General features: G+C 42.4%; 1 protein-coding gene across 1 annotated transcript in view; it reads right to left on the bottom strand.

The window, feature by feature from the left end:
* Window positions 1-26,113, bottom strand: part of FLT1 (fms related receptor tyrosine kinase 1) — a 197,828-nt gene that overhangs the window by 127,348 nt on the left and 44,367 nt on the right. Inside the window, exons 4-8 of the mRNA XM_043477541.1 lie at window positions 10,235-10,359; window positions 6,515-6,677; window positions 6,271-6,407; window positions 2,875-3,049; window positions 1,370-1,487 (exon numbers count right to left, since the gene is read on the bottom strand). Of these exons, the coding sequence (XP_043333476.1) occupies window positions 1,370-1,487; window positions 2,875-3,049; window positions 6,271-6,407; window positions 6,515-6,677; window positions 10,235-10,359 (718 nt within the window). The remainder of the gene's footprint in view (window positions 1-1,369; window positions 1,488-2,874; window positions 3,050-6,270; window positions 6,408-6,514; window positions 6,678-10,234; window positions 10,360-26,113) is intronic.

Raw genomic sequence — 26,113 nt, 5'->3', positions numbered from 1 at the left:
GGAATCCCATGGACAGAGGAAGCTGGTGGGCTACAGTCCATGGGGTCACAGAGTCAGATATGACTGAGCGACTAAACAACAACAAGTAGGAATTTATTGTGTTCTGCATAAAGCTGTAATGTTAGCAATGGCATTGGTTCACAGGCATGCAACAAATTCTAATTCCCAGTGGGTCTCATTTTCAAAGCAGCAAAATGTGTGATTTTAAACCACGCATTTTGCTGTGATTGTAAATCCCATTTTAGTATTACTTTAAATTATTTCTTATGAACAAGTTGTTACTTTCAAAATTGGATTTTTTGTTTGTTTGTTTTAGGTCTTTGCTACTTAGCTACTGGAGAAATTAGCACTGTTGAACAGAGGGCTATGTACTTCCTAAAGTGGAGTGTATATTATTCCTATTGGAATAACATACATTCATAGGAAATTTACTATTAAACATTTTAGATATTATGAAACAAAACCTCTCTTCTACTGCAAGGACAAGAAGGGACATAGCACAAAGTCTCATTTTCTCTTTAATGCCCTATTAACGATGTAGAGGAAAACGAAAATGCTACACCCATTTCATACTGAAAGCAAAACAAGCTCTGGTTGAGATTCTATATTGTGTGGGTTGTTTTCCTCATCAGCTGTGTACTATACTCTTTGTTTGGAATGCAATGGCCTGGGCCAAAGATCCTGGCATTTAGAAATGATTTCACAAAATGATTGCAGATTATCAACAGATTACATTGTTTTACATCAGGTGTTGGGCTCGCATTAAAATACAAAGTTGCTTAAAGCGTTTCTGAATATGCAAACTTCCAGCCAGAAAACCTTTTAATTAGTTCAAGTAGGGCCATGGGTGCACCCCTGCCACCAAATCAGTCTTGTCTCTATTAATGTTTGTTTAATTTTAAAACAAGACTGGAACTTTCAGCCCAGCTGTATCTAAAAGAATTATTTTCTGATTATAAGAGAATTATTATCCTCATCACAAGGGCCCACTTCTTCAGGGTTAATAGAGCATGTTACATACTCAAGATGCTTCCTAATCGTTGCTCAACATACTCCATTCAGAGGAAGTTGACATCATAGGAAGGTTTAGAGAGGCAGAAATTTAGTCACAGGGAATGAACGACTAAACCGCCATGAGCCCTCAAAACACCCTAACCCTTGCTCCGTCCTGTTACATTATTTGTCCTCCCCATCAGCCCTTCCCACTCACTCCGCTCCCAGCCTAGAAATCAGCCCAGACCCCAGTCCTCCACTGTTGTCTGGGAAATATATATTGTTTCTTTTCAGGAATTCAAGTCTCTCAAGGCTCCTGCATCTTCCTACTGACAAAGCATGTCTTAAGCTGTGAGGAACATGACTGTGATCCTACCAGACAACATCTGGAGAGGGGAACGCCTTCACTCTCATGGAGAGCTGGTAAGACCGCTTGCCAGCTACAGCCTCAAACACCTGCTGCTGTTGAGGCTTCATAGTGATGAATGCATTGTCTTTGAAAGAAGAAAGAAATCCATTAGAAAAGACTACATGTAAACAAAACTGAACCAAAAACCCCATTCAAGGAGGGTGCAGCCAGGGAGTAAATGGAACTGAATTACTGGTGGCTCAGATGGTAAAGAATCTGCCTACCATGTGGGAGACCTGGATTTGATCCCTGAGTTGGGAAGATCCCCTGGAGAAAGAAATGGCAACCCACTCCAGTATTCTTGCCTGGGAAATCCCATGGATAGAGGAGCCTGGTGGGCTACAGTCTACGGGGTCGCAAAGAGTCAGACACAACTGAGCGACTAACAAGCGTGCTCAAGTACTGATCAGTGAATAAAACCATTTAGAAGTACCCCAACAAGTAAAATATTTGCAAAATCAAATGGTCCCCAGTATATAAAAGCCCAGTGGCAGGGCAACAGAAACACCTTAAACATCTATAAAAAAACACATATTAAGATACTTCTAAAAAAAAATCAACCTGGCCAATATGAGTGCCATGGGAGAAAGTTGTTCCATGCACTCTAGAACAACTAACTTGATATAAAACATCAACTGAAGCAAGTCAAAAGAATATCAAAGGCATTGGTAGAACTGTCCTCTAGTTTCTGCTCCTTACAAGGTTATCTTTTCAATGGCAGAAATAAAATTAGGTTTTTAAGACTTCTGAAAAGGTTAAAGTATTTTCTTGACAGAATTTGCCTATTGGGATTAAACAATAATATTAGGATTTCATGAGAATAAAATCAGGAATAAAAGAACAACAGTTCTAAGTAATTTATCATAGCATATTTTTCTCTGAATCAGTATGATCTCAGAAATTTCTTCCAGAAGTTAAAGGTTGTAAAAGTTAAAACTGATTGTATTTTTCTGTTTTGTTCATGTAAAGTGAAGTGAAAGTTGTTCAGTTGTGTCCACCTCTTTGAAACCCCATGGGCTGCAATACATGGACTGCAGCCTGCCAGGCTCCTCTGTCCATGGGATTCTCCAGGCAAGAATACTGGAATGGGTTGCTATTTCCTTCTCTAGGGGATCTTCCTGACCCAGGTATCGAACCTGGGTCTCCTGCATTGCAGGCAGATTCTTTACTGCCCGAGCCACCAGCGAAGCCCAACGCAACACTAAACAAATAACTTTGTATAGATTCTAATATGATCTAACTAATTATCCACAATAAATTTGTAAGGGAAAGATACTTGAATCAGTGCAAAAGAATTACAGTTGAAGAATACTTAATGTGATTTGCACTTGGGCAGGGGGTGAAGGGAGATGAAGTTGTATTTCTTCATGACAGACTACCTCCTGTCCAAAAGAAAAGTTACATGATTTATAGAACTGCACCCCCCACCCCCCAAATCTGCAGTGACTGGAAAGCAGGGAAGGGTTGCTTACCATATATATATACCGAGGTGTTAACAGACTTGAGTGATGGCCCGCTTTTCACATGACAAGTGTAAAGCCCTTTGTCTTTGTTCTCCACTTTGTCAATAACAAGGATGCTGTAGAATACATTATTTTGGGGACTGCTTTGGTCAATGCGTCGCCTTATAGAGGCTCTGTTATTTACCTAGAAAGAAAATGTATAACAGATGTAGAAGTAGTCATGGTCTGAGTATAGAGTTATAGCATTTCTCAAATGATTCCTACAATCTGTAATTTTCTGCTAAGAGGCAAACCCACTCAGAGCAAGATGCTCAGAACCACAGCTCTGTCTAGACATGTTTCCAACACGTGCCACAGCAGCCCTGATTCAGCACTTCAGGTTCTTCAAATGGACTTTCACACACATACTATCTCAATAGTTCTTCACAACAAGCCAGTGAGATTGGTGGGGTTATTGCCTTTTTGCAGATGAAGAAATCAAAGCATCAAAACACTGACCAGAGTAGCCTGGGAACTCGGGTCTCCTGAGTACAATCTGATTCTTCCCTCTAGCGCCTCTCTAAGCAGTAACCTGTTCTCTAGGCAGCGACATCAGACACAAACTCAGGCAATGACTGTCTTCAGTATGTGGATTCATGGCAGGCTTTCTCCTAATAAATCACCATGTGAGTTGTTTTTGGTTTTTTTTGCTTCCTTCTAGAAACAAAAGATGATGAATCCTGGCTACACCTATTAGGGTGTAACGATCCATGTTTCATTATTTCACTCTTTGAGCAAGGCTTGCCAGTTTCTGCTAAACCTCACGAAATGGGTCTGGGGACCTGCAAAGTCCTTGGCAAGTTTTAGCCAACAATCTAGGGGTGGGGTCAGTCTCATGTTTGCAGGCCTCAGGCTCAGCGCTATACCCTGGCCACAATGATCCACTCCTGGTTTTGCGAAGATGAGGTCACAGTGTCTTTTCCTTTCATTGTTCCCTCCTTTCTTTTTCTTACTTTTTTTTCAAGCATTTCATTTTATAACACATAATATGTTATTTCCTCCTCTTGGTTTGTCCCTGTGAGGAGGCATGGAAAAAGGCTCTGGAAGTTGGCCAGACTAGTCTCTGGGTCTTGACCTTAGCTCTCCCTTTGTGCCATGTTGGATAAATTCTACCTACCTGTTGGCACAGATGCGTTAAACAATTTTCTCCCTTCTTGGCAGCAACCACAGAGAAGATGTCAGTCATTGCCATCAAAAATAAGAGAATTGGTCCCTACATGCCAGACTGAGGGAACTTTAGCAATTCTATTCATGTTGATATTACTTTTTCCTTCTCCCTTTAGCATCAATGGGTGTAAAAAATATGATTAAAAATGGGATGTTTTTATAGTCTCAAAAAATTTTCCTACTTTACCATGAAGAAATATGGCAAATACCACCTTAACCATGGGACCAAGATGGCATCATGTACCTCCAGATATGACATTGAGAAGGACACAACATCACTTCTATGGCGCACCTGCCCAAAGTGCATGGCCTGAGCCTAATAATTAGAAAAGACCAGAAAAACCCCCAAATAATGGGTATTCTACAAAATAACTGCTGTATTTCAAGGAAGGGAGGGCTTTCCTGGTGGCTCAGATGGTAAAGAGTCTGCCTGCAGTGCAAGAAACTCGGATTCGATCTCTAGGTTGGGAAGATCCCCTGGAGAAGGAAATGGCACCCACTCCAGTATTCTTGCCTGGAAAATCCCAAGGACAGAGGAGCCTGGTGGACTATAGCCCATGGGGTCACAAAGAGTCAGATACGACTGAGCAACTTCACTTCAAGGAAGAGAGGAAGAGAGGGAAGGGGTTCATTAAAATCAACACAACAAAAGAGATAAAAATACTGAGGGACTAGTCCAGATTAAAAGAAGACTAAAGAGATAGGACATCCAAATGGTAAGATAGATTCTGGATCAGAAATTTTGTGCTTGTTGCTGCTCTTCTTCCCAAATTTGGTAACATCTTCATTGTTTCTGCCTTGGTATCCTAAAACTTCCTCTGGTTTTACAACAGGCTTGTCAGCAGCCACAGGCTATTTAAGTTAATATGAAACAGAGTTAACAACTTAGACCCTCAGTCCCACAAACCACATTCCCCAGACTATTAGGCATATGTGGCTAGTGGTTAATGTATTAGACCACTTCCATCACTTTCAAAGCTATGGACATTCAACAGATGTATCACCATACTCTTATAGCAGCAACACTAAAAGGATAAAAACTTTCTTCCCTCCTTACATGTATTAAGAATATATGGCTTCTATCAAAACCCAGAACATATTGCCACAAGTTGTAGCAATCTTATTTCAACCATTTTCTAGAAAATACCTTATGACTGATGAGTCTTTAATACGTCCCTGTGGGGTCTTTGTGGTACCTTTTGTTGCCAGTTTATTCTGTTTCCCTGGCAAGAAGTATGTATATTGTACAGCACAGGGAATATAGCCCAGTATTTTGTAAAGAGAGCATAATCTATAAAAATTCTGTATCACTATGTTGCATACCTGAAGCTAAACTAGCATTATAACTCAGTTGTACCTCAATTAAATAAAACAGTGGCTGGGGACAGAGGCACTCATCTTAATTCTACATACACCATCTAATATATACTATGTAAAGTATACATAATTTAATCATAAGCTAACTTTGTGACTGGGCCACCTGAAGGATGTAGCCAATGGTTTACCTGGGATCTGAACCATAAATCATACAGACACGTAAGAAATGGTGCTGGGCTCACTGTCGGATGATCCTCAACAGTTTACCAGAGACTCCCCATATATATATATTTAAAACAAAGATTGTTTGCAAAGATGTTTAATTTGAACAAGGGAACCCAACTCAGGCTTCATTCTTTTCATTTTTCTGAAAGACAGAATCACTCCTTTGTCCCTTAACAAACAGAATATTCGGTGGCTGGGTTGTATTATCTTTCCCAAACATGCTCCAATCAGGTGCCTGCCTGTCTGCCGGTCTCTTCAATTAATGCGCCGACAACAACTTTTTGCTGTTGTTGTTACAAAAGATAGCCCCTGCCTGGCACGTTGTGATAAATTTCTTTCTCATCTCTAAATCCTAGAGACTTGTTTCCAAGGATGAAACAATCCCCTTTTCCATCCAGAATCATGCAATAGAAATACCAGCCTATACACTTCCAAACAAAACCTCCAGACATCAAAAGACGGTATCTCTGCAGATCATGCTCACAACACGTCAGGGAAGAGAAGCACCCAAACCAAACCCAAAGTTCCTTTATTGACTCTGCCAGAGGAGTCAGAATATTCTGCTTTTTCTCTCTCACTTCAAAAACTCAGTTTAGCATCTCACTTGCGAAAACTAAATACTGTCCTATAGAAGAAATAGAAAAGGAGGTCACTCACTTCTCCAGGGTAACTCCAGGTAATCCGAACTCTTGTGTTCAACGGGGTGGTAGCCGTGCACTTGAGGGTGAGCTTATGGCCTCTCAGTAGCCTGACTGGGCTTGGTGGGCTTATCCAGACGTCTCTGATTATGTTGGCTGCAAGCAGAAAAAGTCATGTTAAAAAAAAAAAAATCAACGTTTCATTAGGCAGATAAACCCTTGAGCATCCCGGCGTATGTTCATGCTTCCGGAACATCACTTACTTTGCCGAAATAGGAGATAGTTTTTCTTGTACAAATATCCATTGATTGTTGTCTCGCAGGTCAAAATCCCTATTTCTCTGTAGGTTGCATTTGATATTATAAAACCCTTCCTACTGTCCCAGGTTATTCTTTCTCCATCGGAGATCAGAGTATCAGATGGAAACTGGAAAAGGAAGAAATGTGTGTTCACAAAATCATATTAGTGCTATGGTGAGAGCTTCACTCATAGTTTGCAATTTTTGAAATATAAGTTTTATCTCAAATGAGAATAGTGCAAGTAGAAACTCCAGGTTGTCATAATTGGTTCTTTAGTTTTCTTTGCATGTAACAAATGATACGTTAACCATGATAAATTATTGTCAACAACATATTTTGTTATTAGTCTTAGCAGCAAGCTGCACCCACCTAGGGCATACCTAGTTGTTGTGTCAGAATTCTAGCAGGACCCTGTGTCTCTTCAAGCCTCTGGGAGTCTCTGTAACAAACTGGCCTGATGCTCAATAGGATAATGAATTAGGAATTTTTTTCCACTAGGGGTGCCTGGTTATCTTTTTGGTCTCATCACCGGGAGCTCTTAACAAGCCAAACCTTGTCATCTCATTTGCATGATTTGTTAAGGAGCTAGCTATCTTAAAAGGACTGTGCATCATTGGTGGTCCGCCAGGATTCACAGCATCAACTTGGCACTCACTGGGGTTATTATCACTCTGGGGAAACTGAGGGTACTGACTCTGCACCGGGGAGGACAACTCCCAGATGCTGCAGCTCCTGAGAGCAAAGAGAGCTGAAAAAGGATGTGAGGCCAGAGACAGTCAGGAATGATGTGCTCGCGAATTCCTAGAAGTACTGCTAAACAGTGAGTCGAAACAGAAGAAAAGAACCCACCATCTGATTCTCCCCTAATGCCTTCTCCTGCACACCGGAGAGTTAATCTAAAGCCTCTACTTTGAGTCAAGGGTCACTGCTCCACAGAGCAGCAGAGCCAGATTCCCTGATGCCAGATTGTCAGCCAATTTCAGAGGCAATGGTCTGACGACTATTCATCCGCAGCTGGAAAAGGGCAGGGGGGTGGGAATCAGATCACCTTCTCACAACAGATTATAAAAGATTCATAGCATTAACTGCCATAAAGAAGCTCAAGTCTTCTCTGTCTTCTTTTTAAAAGTAACACACCAGCTTACACCGCTCTATCCATCGATCCACAAGTATACTGCTTGTGGAAGGAGCAAATCAGACTGGGATGGCAGACCTGATGGCAGAGATTTCTGTTTCAAAAGTACTAGCTGCCTCTCCCAGTGAGTGTATGTCCACACTGGTGCACGTCCCCAGAGCCTTACGTGGGTTTGAGATGAACTGCATTCTGTTTATGAAGAACCGAAAGCAATTAAAGGATGCATTTCATGTTTTAGTACATTAGGAGGCTACTTGTAAACTTGGGAATGCTCTGCATTCCCTGGCAGGGGGGTTGGGAGGGGGAGAAAGAACCTTCTTTTCTAACTTGGTGCAAACTATTAAAAGGAAAATCTCAGAAAAATTGACAACGGGGATTGAAATCTATCAATGCTTGAAAACATGAGAAATGCTTTAAAAACACGAGAAAATAAGTATGTGCTGAATCTAAAAGAAAGGTTGGCTGATGGACTTTCTCTGCACCATCAAAAAATACATTCAGTTGTCCTCTGAAGTGTGTCTCTTACTCTCGTCTATCCATGACTGCTACTAGTTGTAGTTCACTGACAAAGCCACTTTATGTCTGGCTGACAAGAGCTAAAACAGCAAAAGACTACAAAGCTCATCAGCTGTGGCAATCGCTGCGTGTGTCCTAAAGAGGCAGGACGATGGGCAGCCTTGCAAGACAGTAGGGCACAGGGAAGTGTCACCAGCTGACCAGGGTTCCACTGAAGCAGGCAGGGAAAAGGGAGAGGGAAGGGGCAGCAAATTAGAGAGGAACGGGAAGAGAAGAGGAAGGGAAAGACCTCATGGTAATGTCATGTCAGCACATATATGTAATAGGTTAGAATATTTTCTATACATATATATGATATACCAAAATCCTTGTTAGAATTTTATGCTTCTCTCTTTTCTTTTGTATCATAGAGCTGGGTGGGAAAACAGAGAAAATAAGCTTTCCTTTTCGAAATGCTTGCAGGTGAGAATTCGGGAAAATTCCTCACAGACAAGCAACCTGCATTAGGCCCTGAAGGCAAGGGGCTTACATGAAACAAGAAGTTTCATATCCCCATGGTTTGCTCCATATTCATCACAGAGCAGTTATCATCTTGGACTAAGGGGAGTAATGCCAGGCTCTTGAAAGCATCACTTGACAATACATTGATTACTGGGCATTAAACTGTTAGATATATAACACGGATAGTAACCCATGAATGGGCTTGCCTGTGCCAGGCAAGGTTCTAAGTGTCTTCCAAGCACCTCATGCAGCCTTCCTGACAGTCAGGTGAAGAGGTGCTCCTGTAACTCTCCCATCTCTCTGGTGAGGACATGCTGAGGAGAGAGGTCTGATATCTGGCAGGGAAGTGGACAGGGAGGGGAGGAAGAATCCAGGCTGTATGATCCCAGCCTCTGCTCTGAACCACTCTGGTCCTGCTCCTACGCAAACAAAACTAACCATCAGCAAAGGACGGAGGAGCACAGGAGCAGAAGACAGAACATGGGCTATAACGCTCCGTGTGGCCCCAAAAGCCCCTCACTCTCTGGGAACCTCAGTTTTTTCTTCCACTGACTGAGTTTGACTCCTCTGGGGTTTCCACCTCGTCTACCACGATTTTATATTTCCTGGCAATGGTACCCAGTGTAATGGAAGCCATGAGCTGTCACTGATGGACTATATTGAAAATGTAACTCCACAACATAGGGGAGTGAATGCAAGGCCAGAAGATAGGGAGATACCTCATCACATTTCAGGATTCAGGGTCAATAGGTGATACTGAAAAAATCACTCTAAATTCTTCCAATTTGACTACCATCACCACCTGAGTCCCTGCCTCCATGTGACGGGCAGTGCCAAGAGATGCCTTAGACAGCGTTCACTTTTCCTAAGCTCTAAGCCCCCAGGATTCACTGCGGTTTTCCATTTGGGGAGTTTTTATCTAATTCTCAGACTTAGCACTACCCCTAAAGTAACTGCAGCTGAAATACCTGGCTTGACACATTTTAGGGATTTTGTCTTTATTAGATTTTACTTGAAATCATTTTCCTTCTCTTCACACACAATTTACAACATAACATGAAGAAAACCCTCATTTATAGTTTTTTATTTCCCCTAAGAGGTTAAGTTTAGATGCCCGGCAAAAGATAAGCCTTTTGTTATCAGGGAATTCCCAACTCAGACCAAAGCAACAGTTCTCAGATGCCTGGAGAGTCAGGTATCCTGCCTGGCAGTTCTGCCTTCAGCCCAAATCTGGATAATTAATTTGTATACGCCAGAGAATTGGTTTTTCTGACATTTACAGACGTTTGAATTTGTGGCAATACATAAAAATTTTCATGATTTTGGTTCTTTTGTGATTCACATAGATTTATGCCCAGAACATTATCCTCTTATTCCATTTAAATACACACATGGGTATAACATCTAGCACTCAGGCTTCTGAGTAAAAAGCTGTTATAGAAAAGTATGTAAGCAAACTATTCCAGAGACAGAAAATAATTCACAATACATTCTGCTCACTTGCAGTGAAGAGCATGTGAGAGAAGTTTTACCTTTTTTAAAGTAACATTGATGCTGGGAGACGAGACCCGGCAGGGGATGAGCACCTCCTTCCCTTCAGTCATGTTTATAATCTCAGGGATTTCACTGTGCATCTCTAAGAAAGGTCTATCTGTATCTGAATGAGAAGAAAATGAAAACACACACACATAAATGACTGTACGATGAACACCCAGACACTGAAGCTGGTGAGGCAACGTGGGGACCACCATGCATCTTCCCATGCATGTAACCCCCATACACCCATATTCTTCTCTCTCACCGGGCCCTCCGAGTTTCTGCCCAGATACAGAATCCTTCTCTAAGGAAACCGAATTCCTTATTCAGGTCTCGGCCTTCAATCAGCAGACCCCCGCCCCCTCCCCCCCCACCTCTGAGGCCCAGTTCCTACTTTGCAAATTGTGACCTGGGGGATGGGGTGAGGGGTGTTTAGATCACTCAGAGAAAAAGCCATAAAAGTGCAGAGTGAGAGTAAGGTGAATATTCTGCATAAACGTCTTCCCACAGCTTTGCAAAAGGGCCTCAGGAAGCGCCCTCCTGAGCCTTTGTCAGAAGTCAGAGGGGGTGGGTGCAGGGGTCCATAGTCTTAGGAGTACAAATGTCAGTGGAGAGTGGGGGACCAAGGTGTCAGGTTGGAGAGAGGATTTCCATTTGAATGACAGAAACAGGCCTCCACCGCTTTCTGCAGCTGAAAGGCCAACTAGTAAAACGAGAAGGTCTGAACTACTTCAGGGGAGGGGGTAGGGTGAAGGCAGCAGAAGCAGGGTGAACACTGCATTTATCTCACAAGCACGTGTGTCTGGTTCTTTAGCCCGCACCGCACAACTACGAACAGTAAAGCATGATGAGTGCTCGCGAAGAGACCTGGAAAGGGCTTTACCTAATCACCAAGAGATCACCCTTAAAAGCATGGCATTGTCAACTACAAATCGGCCTTGCCTTCTACCTCTACAAGGATTAAATCAGGTGCCTCTGCAGGGCTGACCTTCAACACCCTCTGAAGGGAGTTCAGGGTGGACAGCAGGAATGAGGCGCTCTGGGGAAAATGGGCAGAGTCAGTCTTTAGATAGATATTCTCAGGAGCTGACTTTATGAGCCCAATTCTTGCATCTCCTCATGTCTAAAAAAAGCACTAAAATCCTTCCTGGTGACATCTGCTCCTCAAGACAAGCAGAAATCTTCTGCAAAAAAATAATATATGCTTGACTGCATGTACTTACCCTTCACCAAAATCACATATGTTGACCTTCCCTGCCCTCCTTCTGCCTCTTTGGAGCAGTTTCTCAGAGCTATCTGAGATGCTGTCTCCCAAACTATAGTCCTTATTTCACCCCAATAAAACTTAACTCATGACTCTCACATTATGATTTTTTTTTTCCCCAGTCGACAGCATTTTGCCCACCTCAGAGGTCAGAAGGACTCAAACCGCGTGCTGGGCATCCCTGCAGCTCCTGCAGGGACAGGACTGAACATTCTTTCAGAAACACCCTCGCAGTCTATCTTGCCCTTGGAATCCCCAGACAGCCATCTCTTCAGGAAACACTGCTCTTAGCTTCTCCCCTTGGACCCAGCCCTCCCTGCCCAGATGGAAAGAAGCCCTGTGCAGACTCTCCCCGGGCCCCCACCTGCTCGCTGTTCAGAATCATCCTGGATGCTGAACAGACGATGAGGGCCATGGCTGCCTGGACTGAATGGGGGCTACAGACATTGTTATGAACTGTGTCTCCCTCCCTCCACCCCGACACACACACAAACTATACGTTCTAACCCCAGCACTGCAGAATGCGACCTCACTAGGGTCAAATAGAGTCACTGCCAATAGAGTTACTTCAGTTATGTAGGGTGGGGTCCTAGTCCAATGGGCCTGGTGTCCATATAAGATGATGGCCATGTGAGGAGAGACATCCAGGGAGAACGCATATGGAGACAAAGCAGAGATGGAGCAATGCAGTTGGAGGTCAGGGCCACTGAAGGTCGCCAGCCCCCCTCAGAAGGTAAGGAGAGGCAAACAGGAGCTCCCTACAGGCTTCAGGGGGGCACGGCCCTGCCACCACCTCAAGTGCGTAGAATGTGAAATGATAAAGTTCTGTAGTTTTAACACCCACACACACCCACACACACACACACACTCCACTACCACCAAAAAAGGGACCTTGCTGTAGCCCGCTGAAGATGGCGGTGTGTGACATACACCAGAGGGGACCCTAGAGGGACCCGATCGATACAGCCCATCTTGGATGATCAGAAACCCTTGAACAATTCCTCCTGGTCTCCTGGGAAGCCTTCCTGGGTCAGCCCTTCCTACTTCCCATCCCAGCCCACCTCAGGGGCTTTGCCAGCAGCGCCAGAACTCTCCTGTTACAGCACCTAAAACACGACTTCCCTGGGTACACATGGGATGATGACTTCTGAGGAGAGGAGACAGACGGTATTCATCTCTGCTTCATATGAAATGAATGAATGAGCCAGTGAACGGACTACTCTCCAACTCTCATTTTACAGATGAGAAGAGAGAGGCATGAACAGGTGCAGAGAGTTGTCTCGCTGTGAACAGAAACCCCAGAGGCCAGTTTCTTCTGAGATCCAGTCCAAGGTTCCTTCCCTGCCCCACCTCCCCTCATCAGAGCCCGCTCCCTCGTCAGAGGAAGCACTGTTGCTGGCGATTGTTCTTCAGAGACAGGTTGTCACAGTTCCCTGCGGCAAGTATGTGCGATGTCACACGGTCTAGTGTTGGAGGAATTCCCAGGTGAGGACGCTCGCCACGGGGCGAGGCTGGGGTGGGGGTGCCTTTGGGACAGCCTAGGGACAAGGCTCAGAGTTGGGGGAGTGAGGGGGACAATAGGTTGTGGTTAAGACTGTACATGTTAGGAGAATTTAGGGCTGTCCAGTGACCCACTCCAGTATTCTTGGGCTTCCCTTGTGACTCAGCTGGTAAAGAATCTGCCTGCAATGTGGGAGACCTGGGTTCGATCCCTGGATTGGGAAGATCCACTGGAGAAGGGAACGGATACCCAACCCAGTATTCCAGCCTGCAGAATTACACGGACTGGACAGTCCATGGGGTCGCAAAGAGTCGGACATGACTGAGTGACTTTCACTTCACTTCAGTGGTTAGGACTCATGCTTTCACTGCTGCTGAGGGCGCAAGCTCAAATCCTAGTCCAGGAAAGATGAGCTGCATGACCACAAAAAAAAAAAAAAAAAAGCACAAACTTCACAGCCAGGGTTCGAGTCCCAGCTCTGCCCCTTACTAGCAGTGAGACTGTGGGCAAAGCATTTCACCAATTCCATCCCTCATCTGTAATACCTGTCTCAAGGGTGACATGAATTCATACATATAAAGTGTTTGGAATGGTACCTGGCAGATGTGTGTGTGTTAGCCATTAATTTTCTCATTATGAGAAATTTGAACTTGAGAAAGGGGGGTTAGGATATATGAAAATCATAAATTATACTCAAGATCTAAACTACAAAAAATACAAATTTATATTAATATAATGGCATAAAAAAAGGCAAAACGAATACACTAAAATGTGAGCCATGATTCCCTTTGAGTATTACGAGTTGTTATTATTTTCTTTGTGACCCCATGAACTGTAGCCTGCCAGGCTCCTCTGTTCATGGGATTTCCCAGGCAAGAATACTGGAGTGGGTTGCCATTTACTCCTCCAGGGGATCTTCCCGACCCAGGGATCGAATCCGAGGCTCCTGTGCTTCCTGCATTGCAGGCAGATTTTTTTACCACTGAGTCACCAGAAAAGCCCTTCTGTTTTTGTCAGATTTTCTAGAATGAGCATGTATGATTTTACAACAACATTTTAAATCGTTGCAGGTAAATCTCAATGTCTTAAAGCATTTTTACTTGAGGAAAACTATAAATTTTGCATGTGATTTACATCAGTTTTGTCCAGTATACTAGGAGACATTAACTATCACATTAATAGTTATATGTCTATTAGGAAGGCTCAGTGAGTGTAGTAGCATCTGTAGAGAGGAAGAGTTAATTATACGGAGACAAAGATTCACTTATCAGCACAAAATTCCTCCCCTGAATAAAACTGCTGAGCTGGACATCCAGGCAGGACTACTGGGATTCGATCAATTCCTTTCCTTCCTCCTGTGAGTCTATATTTTTATCTCCTTTGTGAGTCCCAAGGTAAACACAAACACCAGGAAATAGTTTAATTCATGTAACTAAATTGTAAATCCTTCACATTGAATTTACTGTCTCCTTAAGCAACCATTTTCAACAAAGGACACTGGCATAAAATGTTCCTGAGGAAACAGCAAACCTTGGTGTAGTCATTTTTAGTCTAATGAATGCCAATCCCAAAAGAAAACAAAAGCAGCTAATGCAACATGCCTTTGAATTTCATCTTGCCCTAGGTCGCTCTGGATCCCTCGAACACTTGAATTTCATGATAGCTATTGGCCTTTAAAAATCAATGCCAATTTTAGCACTGGGCCCACTGTTCAAAAAATACCAGAACTTCAATGATTGGTGTCCGTCCCAGCATAATTCAAAACACACCATTTGTAGCACAGTTAATAGTGGCATTATAAATCCACTATGTTTACAAATGAACTTATGCCTACAGACACACACACACTATTCTCCAGGCTTATTAATAGTATATTTCCTCTGCAATTTGCTTCAAGGAAGGGCTAAGAATGAACTTGCCTGACATATTATAATACAAACATTTTTTGTTTTGTATGACCACAGATACAGAAGAGGTCACGGTTCCATTAATATCACCAGTAAAACCACTTACTACTCCCATAGGACGCATTTGTCTTTGTCACAAAATTAAAAACGACTTCTAAACCCAGCCAGCTCCGTGGAGTGGTTTCCTGAGACCAAAGTGGCTGGTTGTTGAAAGAGTGAGGAAGAGCTGCTCCGGAGACCGCCGGTGTACCCGCGGTGCAGACACACTGTCACCAGAGACTCAGGCCACACCCAGAGGCAGGGAGGTCACACCACCCTCCCCTCTCTGAACTCTTAGAACTCACAGCAGTGACAGGAAGCTGGCACAGAATGAGGTTTTCTCATCCAGTAAGAGTAGCTGGGCTGTCATCCTTCAGGACAACGGGCAGGCTCGGGCACAGGGGAAGATGAAACAGGGACCCATGCTCAGAATGGTATTATACCTACTTTTTCAATGTGTTTTTTCCTTTTGATATCTGTAATCACTCTGGCATATCAGGGCACACAGACACAGAGGTCCCAGCATGGCAAGCTTCGTGCCAGTCTATTTCCCAAGGGCATCACCTAGGAGCTCTTCTATGGCGTGTGGAGCAAGTGAATGGCCCAAGGATTTTAGGGGGTTTTTCAGACTGAAGAGGAGTTCAAGAGTAAACATCTTATTTCTGAGTACTTGTTCATTCCCATGATTTTCATAAACTTTTTCCTGATTTCTTTTCCCTTTAATTTCATTTACCTTAACTCTTAAGTCCTGGTCATGAGGACTCCTAATTATTTTCAAGGAGGATGTGATTTTAATTTATTGAGGATGAAGTGAAGAGGATAAGAAGGTAATTAACCAACACCATGAAAAGGATCCTATCTAGAAATGAGAGTTTTTACATTGCACTTTTGACTTTAGTTGCCCACCAAAGCTTTTGAGAATTCAAAACAGAGCTTTGGAGCAACCACAAGAAAGCTGAAATAGCTATACTAATATTAGATAAATAATTATTGTTGTTCAGTTGTTAAATATTAGATAAAATAGACTAAAACAAAAACCATTACCAGAGGTAAAGAGGGCATTTTGTAATAATGATAGCATTCAGCAGGAAGATATAATAATTATAAATATATATGAAGATATAATAATTATAAATATATATGCAACTAGCAACAGAGCACCAAAATACAGGAAGGAAAAACTGACAGGATTGAAGAATAGAAAATTCAACAATAATAGATGAAGATTTCAATACCTTACTTTCAATAATGGACATAATAACTAGAGAGATGGCTGAAAAGGAAATAAAGAACTTGAACAACACAGATAGCCAACTAGACCTAACAGACATAAACAGAACCCACCACAGCAGGATACACACTCTTCTCAAATGCACATAGAACATTCCCTAGGATAGACTATACACTAGGCCATAAAACAAACTTCAATAAATTTAAAAAGATAGAAATAATACAAAGTATGTTCTTTGACTACAGTGGAATGAAATTAGAAACCAGTAAGTGAAAGAAACTTGTTGTTCAGTCACTAAGTCATGTCCAAAAAACCATTAGAAAAAAATTCACGAATCCAAAAGCTAGTTCTTTGAAAAAATAAACACAATCGACAAACCTTTTGACAGACAAGCCAAGAGGAGGAAAGACAAATTAATAAGATCAGAAAAGAAACAGTAGATATTACTATCGACATTACTAAAATAAAAAGAATTATAAAGGAATAATATAATTGTATGTCAATAAATTAGATAACAGATGAAATAAACAGGTTCCTAGAAAGACATAAACTACTGAAACTAACTCAAAAGAAACAGACAAACTGAATATACCTATAAGAAAAGAGATTGAATCAGTCATCAAAACACTGCCCACAAAGGAAAACTCAGGCCCAGAAGACAAGTGAATTCTATTAGATATCTAAAGAATGAACACCAATTCTTCACAAATTTTTCTAAAAGAACAAAAGGGAAAACTTCCCAGTTCATTCTATGAAGCCAGTGTTTCCCAGACACCAAAACCAAAGACATCACAAATGAAAAACAGGTCAATATTTTTTATGAATGTGGATGCAAAAAAAGCTTAATTTCCAGCAAACCCAACACCTATAAAAGAATTACGCACCTGGCAGAGTGTTCCAGGAATGCAAGACTAATTTAACATCCAACAACCAGTCAATGTCATTAATATACAATATCAATGGAATAAGAAACAAAAATCACATGATCCTTTCATTAGGTACAGGAAAAGCATCTGACAAAATCCAAACCCTTATGGAGGACGGTAAGGAGATTTCTTAAAAAGCTAGGAATAAAACCACCATATGACCCAGCAATCCCACTCCTAGGCATATAGCCTGAGGAAACCAAAACTGAAAAAGACACATGTACCCCAATGTTCATTGCAGCACTATTTACAATATCTAGAACATGGAAGCAACCTAGATGTCCAGTGATAGATGAATGGATAAAGAAGTTGTGGTACATATATACAATGGACTATTACTCAGCCATAAAAGGGAACACATTTGAGTCAGTTCTAAAGAGGTGGATGAACCTAGAGCCTATTATACAGAGTGAAGTAAGTCAAAAAGAGAAAGATAAATATCGTATACGACCCATATATATATGGAATCTAGAAAGATAGTACCAAAGAATTTATTTTCAGGGCAGCAATGGAGAAACAGACATATAGAACACACTTATGGACATGGGGAGAGGGGAGGAGAGGGTGAAATGTATGGAGAGCATAACATGGAAGCTTACATTACCACATGTAAAATAGATGGCACACGGGAATTTGCTGTATGTCTCAGGAAATTCAAACAGGGTCTTTGTACCAACCTAGAGGGGTGGGATGGGGAGGGAGATGGGAGGGAGGTTCAGGAGGGAAGGGACATATGTACACCTACGGCGGATTCACGTTGAGGTTTGACAGAAAACAAAAAAGTTCTATAAAGCAATTATCTTTTAATTAAAAAATAAATTTAAAAAATCTAAACCCCTTTCACAACAAAACACACACACACACACACACACACTCAAAAAACTAGGAATAGAAGGGCATTTCCTCAATCTGATAATACAAAAAAAACTTAACAGCTAACAACACTCTTAATAATAAAATACTGGATGCTTTCCCCTTAAGATTAGGAACAAGACAAGGTTGTCCACTCACCACTTCTATTCAGCACTGTACTAGGGCTTCAATGGTTATTATGAATAATGCTGCAATAAACATTCCAGCTAGAGCAATTCGGCAAGAAAAAGAAATAAAAGGCATCCAGATTTGAAAGGAAGAAATTTTCTCTGTTTTCAAATGACATGATCTTGTATATAGAAAATCCTAAGGAGTCCACTAAAAAAAAAAAAAAAAAAAAAAAACTATTAATTGGAACTAGTAAATAAGTTCAGCAAGATTTCAGGATTCAAGATCAATATGCAAAAGTATTATATACTTCTATGTACTTTCAATGAAAAATGTGAAAATGAAATAAAAAAGTTTTATTTATAACAGCATCAAAACAGAATAAAATACTCAGGAATATATTTAACAAAAGAAGTGTGAAGCTTGTATTTTGCAAACCACAAAAACACTGAGGAAAGAAATGAAGTAAATAAATGGAAATACCACCTATGTTCATGAATTGGAAGACTTAATATTGTTAAGATGGCAGTGCTCCTCAAATTGATCTATGGATTCACTGCAATCCCTATCAGAATGCCAGATGACTTAGTAGAAACCGACAGGTTGATGCTAAAATTTACAATTGAAAGGGACCCAGAAGAGCCAAAACAACCTTGAAAAAGAACAAAGTCGGAGGACTCACACTTTTCAATTTCAAAAGTTATTACTAAAACTGTAAACAATCATGATTAAGACAGTGTGGTACTGGCATAAGGACAGACATACAGATCAATGAAGTAGAACTAAGAGTTCATAAATAAGCCCTTGAGTCCATGGTCTGCTGGTTTTCAACCAGGCTGCCAAGACCATTCAATGGGGAAAGATCAGTCTTTTCAACAAATGATGCTGGAGCAACTCTACACACTAACGAATAGAGGACCTTTACATCAAATCATACATAAATATGAACTCAAAATGCATCAAAGGCCTAAATTTAAGAGCTAAAACTATACAACTTTTAGAAGAAACCATAAAAGTAAATCTGCATGATCTCAGATTTGACACTGGATTCTTATACATAATATAAGCAACAAAAGAAAAAAGTAGATCAACTGGACCTCCTCAAAAGTTAAAACTTTTGTGCTTCAAAGAATACCATCAGGCAAGTGAAAAAAGAACGAACAGAATGAGAGAAAATATCTGATAAAAGATTTGTATCTAGAATACAGAAATATTTATATATCTAGAATATATTAGAATCTAGATATACAGAAGCTGACTGTGATGCAGGAGACACAGGAGACTTAAGTTTGATCCCTGGGTGTGGAAGATCCCCTACAGAAGGAAATGACACCCATTCTAGTATTCTTGCCTGGAGAATCCCATGGACATAGGAGCCTGGGTGGCTATAGTCCAATGAGTAGCAAAAGAGTCAGACAGGACTAAGCAATTAAGCACAGCACATCTTAACATTGATACCTCTAAATTTTATCTAGAACATAAAAATATTTTTATAATACATATTTAGAATAAGTAACTACATAAAATATATTAATATATAATCTAATAAAAAATTGAAGATCTCTTACAACTTGGTAACAAATAATCCAATTAAAAAATGGAAAAGAGATCTGAAAAGACATTTCTTCAAAGAAGAGGTACAAATAATCAATAAGCACATGAAAAGATGCTCAACATCATAAGCCATCAGAGAAATGCACACCAAATCCACAAGGAGATACTGCCTCAAATCCACTAGGACCGTGATGAAAAGACAGGGTAACAAGTACTGGCAAGAACTTGGAGAAACTGGAACTCTCATATGCTGCTGGTGGCAACATAAGATAGCCGCTTTGGAACACAGTCTGGCAGTTCTTCAAATGGTTAAACATACAATTATGCTTACATATGACCTGGTACTTCCTCCCTCAGGTATGTACCCTAGAGGATGAAAATTTGTTCCACAAAAGAACTAGCATATGACTGTTCACTGCAGCATTATTCATAACAGCCCAAAGATGGAAACAATTCCTACGTCCATCTACTGATAAATGGACGGCTAAAATGTGGGAGACCCATACAATAGAGTGGAATATCATTTGGCAATAAAAAGAAATGAAGTGCTTATACTTGGTACAACATGAACGAACCCTGACATATGCTGAGTGCAAGAAGCCAGCACATATTTATATATTTAATAATAAAGTGCCACATATTTTATTATTCTGTTTATATGAAATACCCAGAATAGGCAAATCTACAGGGACTGAAAGTAGGTCAGTGTTTGCTTAGGGTGGGGAGGTATAGAAGGGTAAAGGGTGACAGCTAAAAGGTACAGAGATTCTTTCTGAGATAATGAAGGGTTCTGAAATTGACTGTAGTGATGGTTGCATATGTCTGTCTATGTGCTAAAGACCATTTTTGTTGTTCGGTTGCTCCATCATGTCCGGCTCTTTGCGACCCCCATGGACTGCAGCACGCCAGGCTTCCCTGTCCTTCATTATCTCCCAGAGTTTGCTCAAACTCATGTCCATGGAGTCAATGATGCCATCTAACCATCTCATCCTGTGTTGCCCCCTTCTCCTCCTGCTCTCAATTTTTCTCAGCATCAGCATCTTTTCCATTAAATTATACAATTTAAATGGGTGAATTATATGGTATGTGAATATCTCAAAACACTTAATTTGAAAGAGAACAGAACCCTGGGGTCTATCTCAGGAATGGTGACCCCCTGTTTTCTGTAACCAGAGATCATTCAGTGCTGACTACCTTATCTTATAGAGTCCCTCCAACCTTTCTCTCCCACTCTTCTTTGCATTTGAGGAAGCCACTCACAAAAAATTTTCTCCCATGACAAAACCATCCTGATTGTAAATACCTAGTTTAGTTCCCACTTAGCAGTCCCAGGTCTGTGGGGAACATAGTGAGACATCTCTGTCTTCCTTCAGCCAGGAGGTTCCTTGACCGATGTATCTATTCAAGTCCACACAGTATTTCCTAGTGAGTCATGCTGGTTATCCAAGTGAACAAGTAAAACCTCAGCTGTAATTCACTACCCACCCAGATTCAGAAGTGAGATAATCCCCTCTATGGCTGACGTAGGAATATCAGTGCCAGGCTCTGCCATCTACAAGAGACCGTACACAAATGTTTCTATTACAGCAAGATAAGCAGAGACAGGGCACCATATTTCAGACTCAAGATGCTATCCTAAAACTAAACATGAATATATTATTTGTGTGATACAAGATCAAAAAAATTCTTTCCTGACTGCCTGCTGCTGCTGCTAAGTCGCTTCAGTCGTGTCCAACTGTGCGACCCCATAGATGGCAGCCCACCAGGCCCCCCTGTCCCTGGGATTCTCCAGGCAAGAACACTGGATTGGGTTGCCATTTCCTGACTGCCTACCTTCCTTCAAAAGAGAAGCACACAGTTTTCCCTTATCTCATTTGGAAGTCCCATTTGCCCACTCATAACGGCAAGCTGGACATTGCTACTGCTACTGCTAAGTCACTTCAGTCGTGTCCAACTCTGTGCGACCCCATCCCTGGGATTCTCCAGGCTAGAACACTGGAGTGGGTTGCCATTTCCTTCTCCAATGCATAAAAGTGAAAAGTGAAAGTGAAGTCGCTCAGTCATGTCTGACTCTTCACGACCCCATGGACTGCAGCCTACCAGGCTCCTCCGTCCATGGGATTTTCCAGGCAAGAGTACTGGAGTGGGATGCCATTGCCTTCTCCGAAGTTGGACATTAGGAGAAGACAAAAGACCAAGACTTAGGAGAGACGAGGACAGGAAGAGTGGTTCAGCCCCCTCCCCTTCTTCCTGCATCTTCTGTGAATTTGCTCCTTGAAATATGCGCATCTAGCAGTCAGGCAACTGGGGTAATCAATCATTTAAACCCAGTGTCCAGCAGAGGCTGGGTACATGGTGCACCGGCAACTGATGTTTATTGAGAAGATACCAGACGAAGCAAGAAACAAGGCAAAATCAGGACGTGTGGTCCTGTGCACACAGCAACTCCATGGAATCCAGCTCTAGCTGTGTGGACATCACACATACCTCTCCCCCCAGCTCAGAAACTTTCCTTTTGATTAGAGGAAAAAGTAAATACTAAATTCTGCCTTGAAGGAGAATAAATTCTCTTTAATTTATAGCTAAGACCTAAGTACGTTAGTTGAAGATCTAAGTAAGAGGGGAGTGCCAGGGAGATGGTATACCTGACTAGACTTTAAGTCCAGAAAGGCAGACAAGGGCGCAGTTTCTCGGGCTCCCTAGAACCTTGCTCACTGGGTATTTGCATAAGATGCTTAGTTGATTTCTATTTTCACGAAGTCAGATCTTCATCTTGATCAATTAAAACATCTCAGAGGAAAAGAAAGTAAAAGAGAAAGTTAGGAAGGAAGGTAAGAAGGAAGAGAGGGGGGAAGAAGGAAGGACGGATGTATAGAGGGATGACAGATGGATGATGAAAGGAAAGATGGAAGGAAGGAAAGAAATGAAACAGGAATAAAGGAGAAAGGGAAGAAGGAAGCAAGCACTGATGGGCAACTACAATTCTTTCTTCTACTGCCAAGATTTGGGGCCATGTCCCAAACCCTATTATTCCCAGCTCTGCCTCTGAATTGAAAGATTATAAAACTGTTAGGGGACTTGTGTGATACCCTAACACAGCCTCTCACATTACAGAAGCAGAAGCTGAGTCCCAGAGACGAGAAAAGACCTTCCTACAGGCACAAGGATAGCACAAATGGCTGAGCCAGACCTGAATCCAGGTGTCCTGGTCCTAGACCATCCTCTCTGCATCAACCAAAATCTAGCCCTGACTCTCAGAATGACTTAGGAGTGACAATTACGTCTTCAAATACCCCACAGATGGGACGGAAGGAAGGAAGGGTGGAGGGAAAGAAAGATGGCCCAGGGACGTGGGGTCTTCTGGCAGGAGATCAGAAATATGAAAGGCCAGACTGTTAAGAAATTCCTACTGTGAAAATCAAGTTCGAGTCACTGGACCCCCTGCTTAGCTCTCTCTGCTATAACGTGCTGGGGATGTTTTGGGATCTCTGTCATTACCACCTCAGGGCCAAGAGCTGTCCAACCAGATAAAGCTCTATCTTATGGAGCCAAGAGATGAATGTCCTTCCAGGGGACAGTCATTCTCCAGTGCAAGGGGTGTTTGGCCCCTGGGACACGGGTTCTCCCTGAGGGCAGCTACCCTCTCAGGAGAACATCCCCTCCAGGGTTTTGCACTGTTGGCGTTGGAGGCTAGGGTCCTGCTTAGGTCAGGCACAGCCACCCTGTGACTCTCTGAGGCTTAGTTCCCTCTAGAAAACATGACAGGCATTTTCCTGTCCCAAAACTTGTGACGTGTTGAGCATGCATGTGAAATGTTCACGCAGGGAGTAGCACCCTGACATCTCCTAGGGGGGTGCTGGGCGGGGAGGAGGAGGGAGCCGGATGCAAGGCCACAGGGGCGGTAGCAGCTGAGAGCATGGGGCCAGTCCTTGGTCGCTGCAGCCAGCGTTGCCAAGTGGGAATACAGGCCAGCACAGCTAGAGTTCCAGTTTTTCAAGATAAGTAGGAAATCAGATTTTTATGTGAACTTCTCCAATTATTAAACATTGGCAGTCAAAAGCACTGTGCCTGCCAGTCAAAACGCATATCAGCGGCATTTGGCCGGAACACTTCCTGGTCTGCAAGCCGGCACTGCCCCCCAAGCCCCCACCCCACTCCTCTCTGTCCTGCACACAAACCTCCAAGGGGGTTGAAGGGAAGCCCAGCAAGAACATATTGGCAAGAACAGGGCCTTGAGTCTATCAGATCTGGGTCCCAAGTTTGACTTGGGACGTACATGCAGTATGTGACCTTGAACACAGTATTAAATTTCTCCAACTTTCCTATCCAAGGAGACTGACAATGGAATTTATCCCACTGGATTTCAAGGATGAAATATGATTTATGGTAATGAACCTCAGCCAGATATCGATAAAGGATAGAGAGGCACACTCGGTCCCACTCAAGTGTCAACAGTAGGAAGGCGCTGGGGCGTCATCTTGTCCAGTCCCACCAAGTGAGCACCTGTGCTGTTTGAATCCCTGGACACACAGGGAACTCACCACCTCCCAAGACAGGTCGTTCCACTGCCAGAGAGCTTTAGATGTTGCAGAGTGTTTGCTTACATCAAGATGAAATCTGCCTGTCTTGACTTCTTTCATTCTTAAATAGTATCTGTACCATCAGCGGTTATAAAGATGAAGTTTGATCTCTTTGCCTCAGAGAAAAACTTTTATTTATTTATTTTTTTTAGAGAAAAACTTTAAAGGAGATATTTTTCCACCCAGTTCTTTACTTTTCAAAACATTTCTGTTCCTTTTGTTGTTCCTTGCCAGTGAACAATAACAGAACCGTCAGATTACTTGATGCTTATAACCCAGTGGGGCAGGTACCCATTTGACAGATGAGGAAAATGAAGTATGGGAGCGGGATAATAGAATTTACTTGTAATTCCTGTTCCTCTTGAAATGTAAATTAAATGGTAAGATCTGGCAAATGTTTGACAAACCTAGAGAAGGTATTAAAAAGCAGAGAGATCACTTTGCCAATAAAGGTCTGTATAGTCAGTTATGGTTTTTCCAGTACTTCCATACAGGTTCTTTACCACTAGCGCCACCTTGGAAGCCCATAAAAACATGATATCTCATCAACTTTGAATTTTAGATAAACATTAAATAAGTATAAAAAAATTTTTAAGTATAACTATGCCATAAATATTGCCATGGGCTTCCCTTCTGGCTCAGTTAGTAAAGAATCTGCCTGCAATGCAGGAGACCTGGGTTCAATCCCTGGGTTGGGAAGTACCCTGGAGAAGGAAATGGCAACCCACTCCAGTGTTCTTCCTGGAGAATCCCACGGACAGAGGAGTCTGGCAGGCTACAGTCCGTGGGGTTGCAGGAGTCAGACACAACTTAGTGAATAAATCACCACCATCATGGTTTTTCCAGTAGTCAGGTACGGATGTGAGAGTTGGACCGTAAAAAAGGCTGAGCGCCAAAGAACTGATGCTTTTGAACTGTGGTGTTGGAAAAGACTCTTGACAGTCCCTTGGACAGCAAGGAGACCAAACCAGAGAATCCTAAAGGAGATCAACCTGAATATTCATTGGAAGGACTGATGCTGAAGCTCCAATACTTTGGCCACCTGATGCAAAGAGCCAGAAGAGTCCATGATGCTGGGAAAGACTGAAGGCAGAAGTAGAAGCAGGCAACAGAGGATGAGATGACTGGATGGCATCACCAACTCAACAGGCATGAGTTTGGGCAAACTCCGGAGATGGTGAAGGACAGGGGAGCCTGGCGTGCTGCTGTCCATGAGGTCGCAAAGAGCTGGACACGACTGAGTGACTGAACATCAAGACCTGGCACCACCTTCATCCCGAACCCCATCCACCTGTTAATGGTGTTCAAGGTTGGGTTCTTGGCTAAACATGGAGTTCACTAAATCCTGAAGTCCTTCTCACATATGCTGTCTCAGCTACTTCCTTCCCCATAGTCCTAGGGCAGTCAGCCGGCTTTGCCAGCCAAATACAGTCCTTTACACTTATTCCTGTCAGATCTCATTTGGTTAATCCCAGGTCACAGTTCTGGTCAGTTGGATATTTTTGGGATGGTGATTCTGTCACGTGACGTGTGTGTTTTTGCCCTCAATGTGGCTCTTTTGTTCTGTTGCCCTGTATTTCCTCATCAATGCCCAGGAGGACCAGTGAGACCAATATAAATTTTAAAACTCCATGTTTCTTTCATTTAGCAAACATCTCTGAGCACCTCCTCCCTGGCACACCAGGGCTGGAGCCATTAGAGTGAGCAAGACAGTCACTCCTGGTCCTCACGGAGCTGGTGAGATGAGTCCTATGTGAGGGGAGGGCAAACCTAGTTTGGGGGAGCCTGGGGAGCTTCCCAGGATGGGTGATGTTTAACTGGAGACCTGAAAGATGAGTGCAAGAACACTGGTGCTGCCTCTGGTGGAGCATCGCTCATCCACGCCCCTCTTA

This window comes from Cervus canadensis, chromosome 9 (assembly GCF_019320065.1).
Source record: "Cervus canadensis isolate Bull #8, Minnesota chromosome 9, ASM1932006v1, whole genome shotgun sequence".
Taxonomy (NCBI): Eukaryota; Metazoa; Chordata; class Mammalia; order Artiodactyla; family Cervidae; genus Cervus; species Cervus canadensis.
This window is presented reverse-complemented; position numbering and strand designations above follow the sequence as displayed.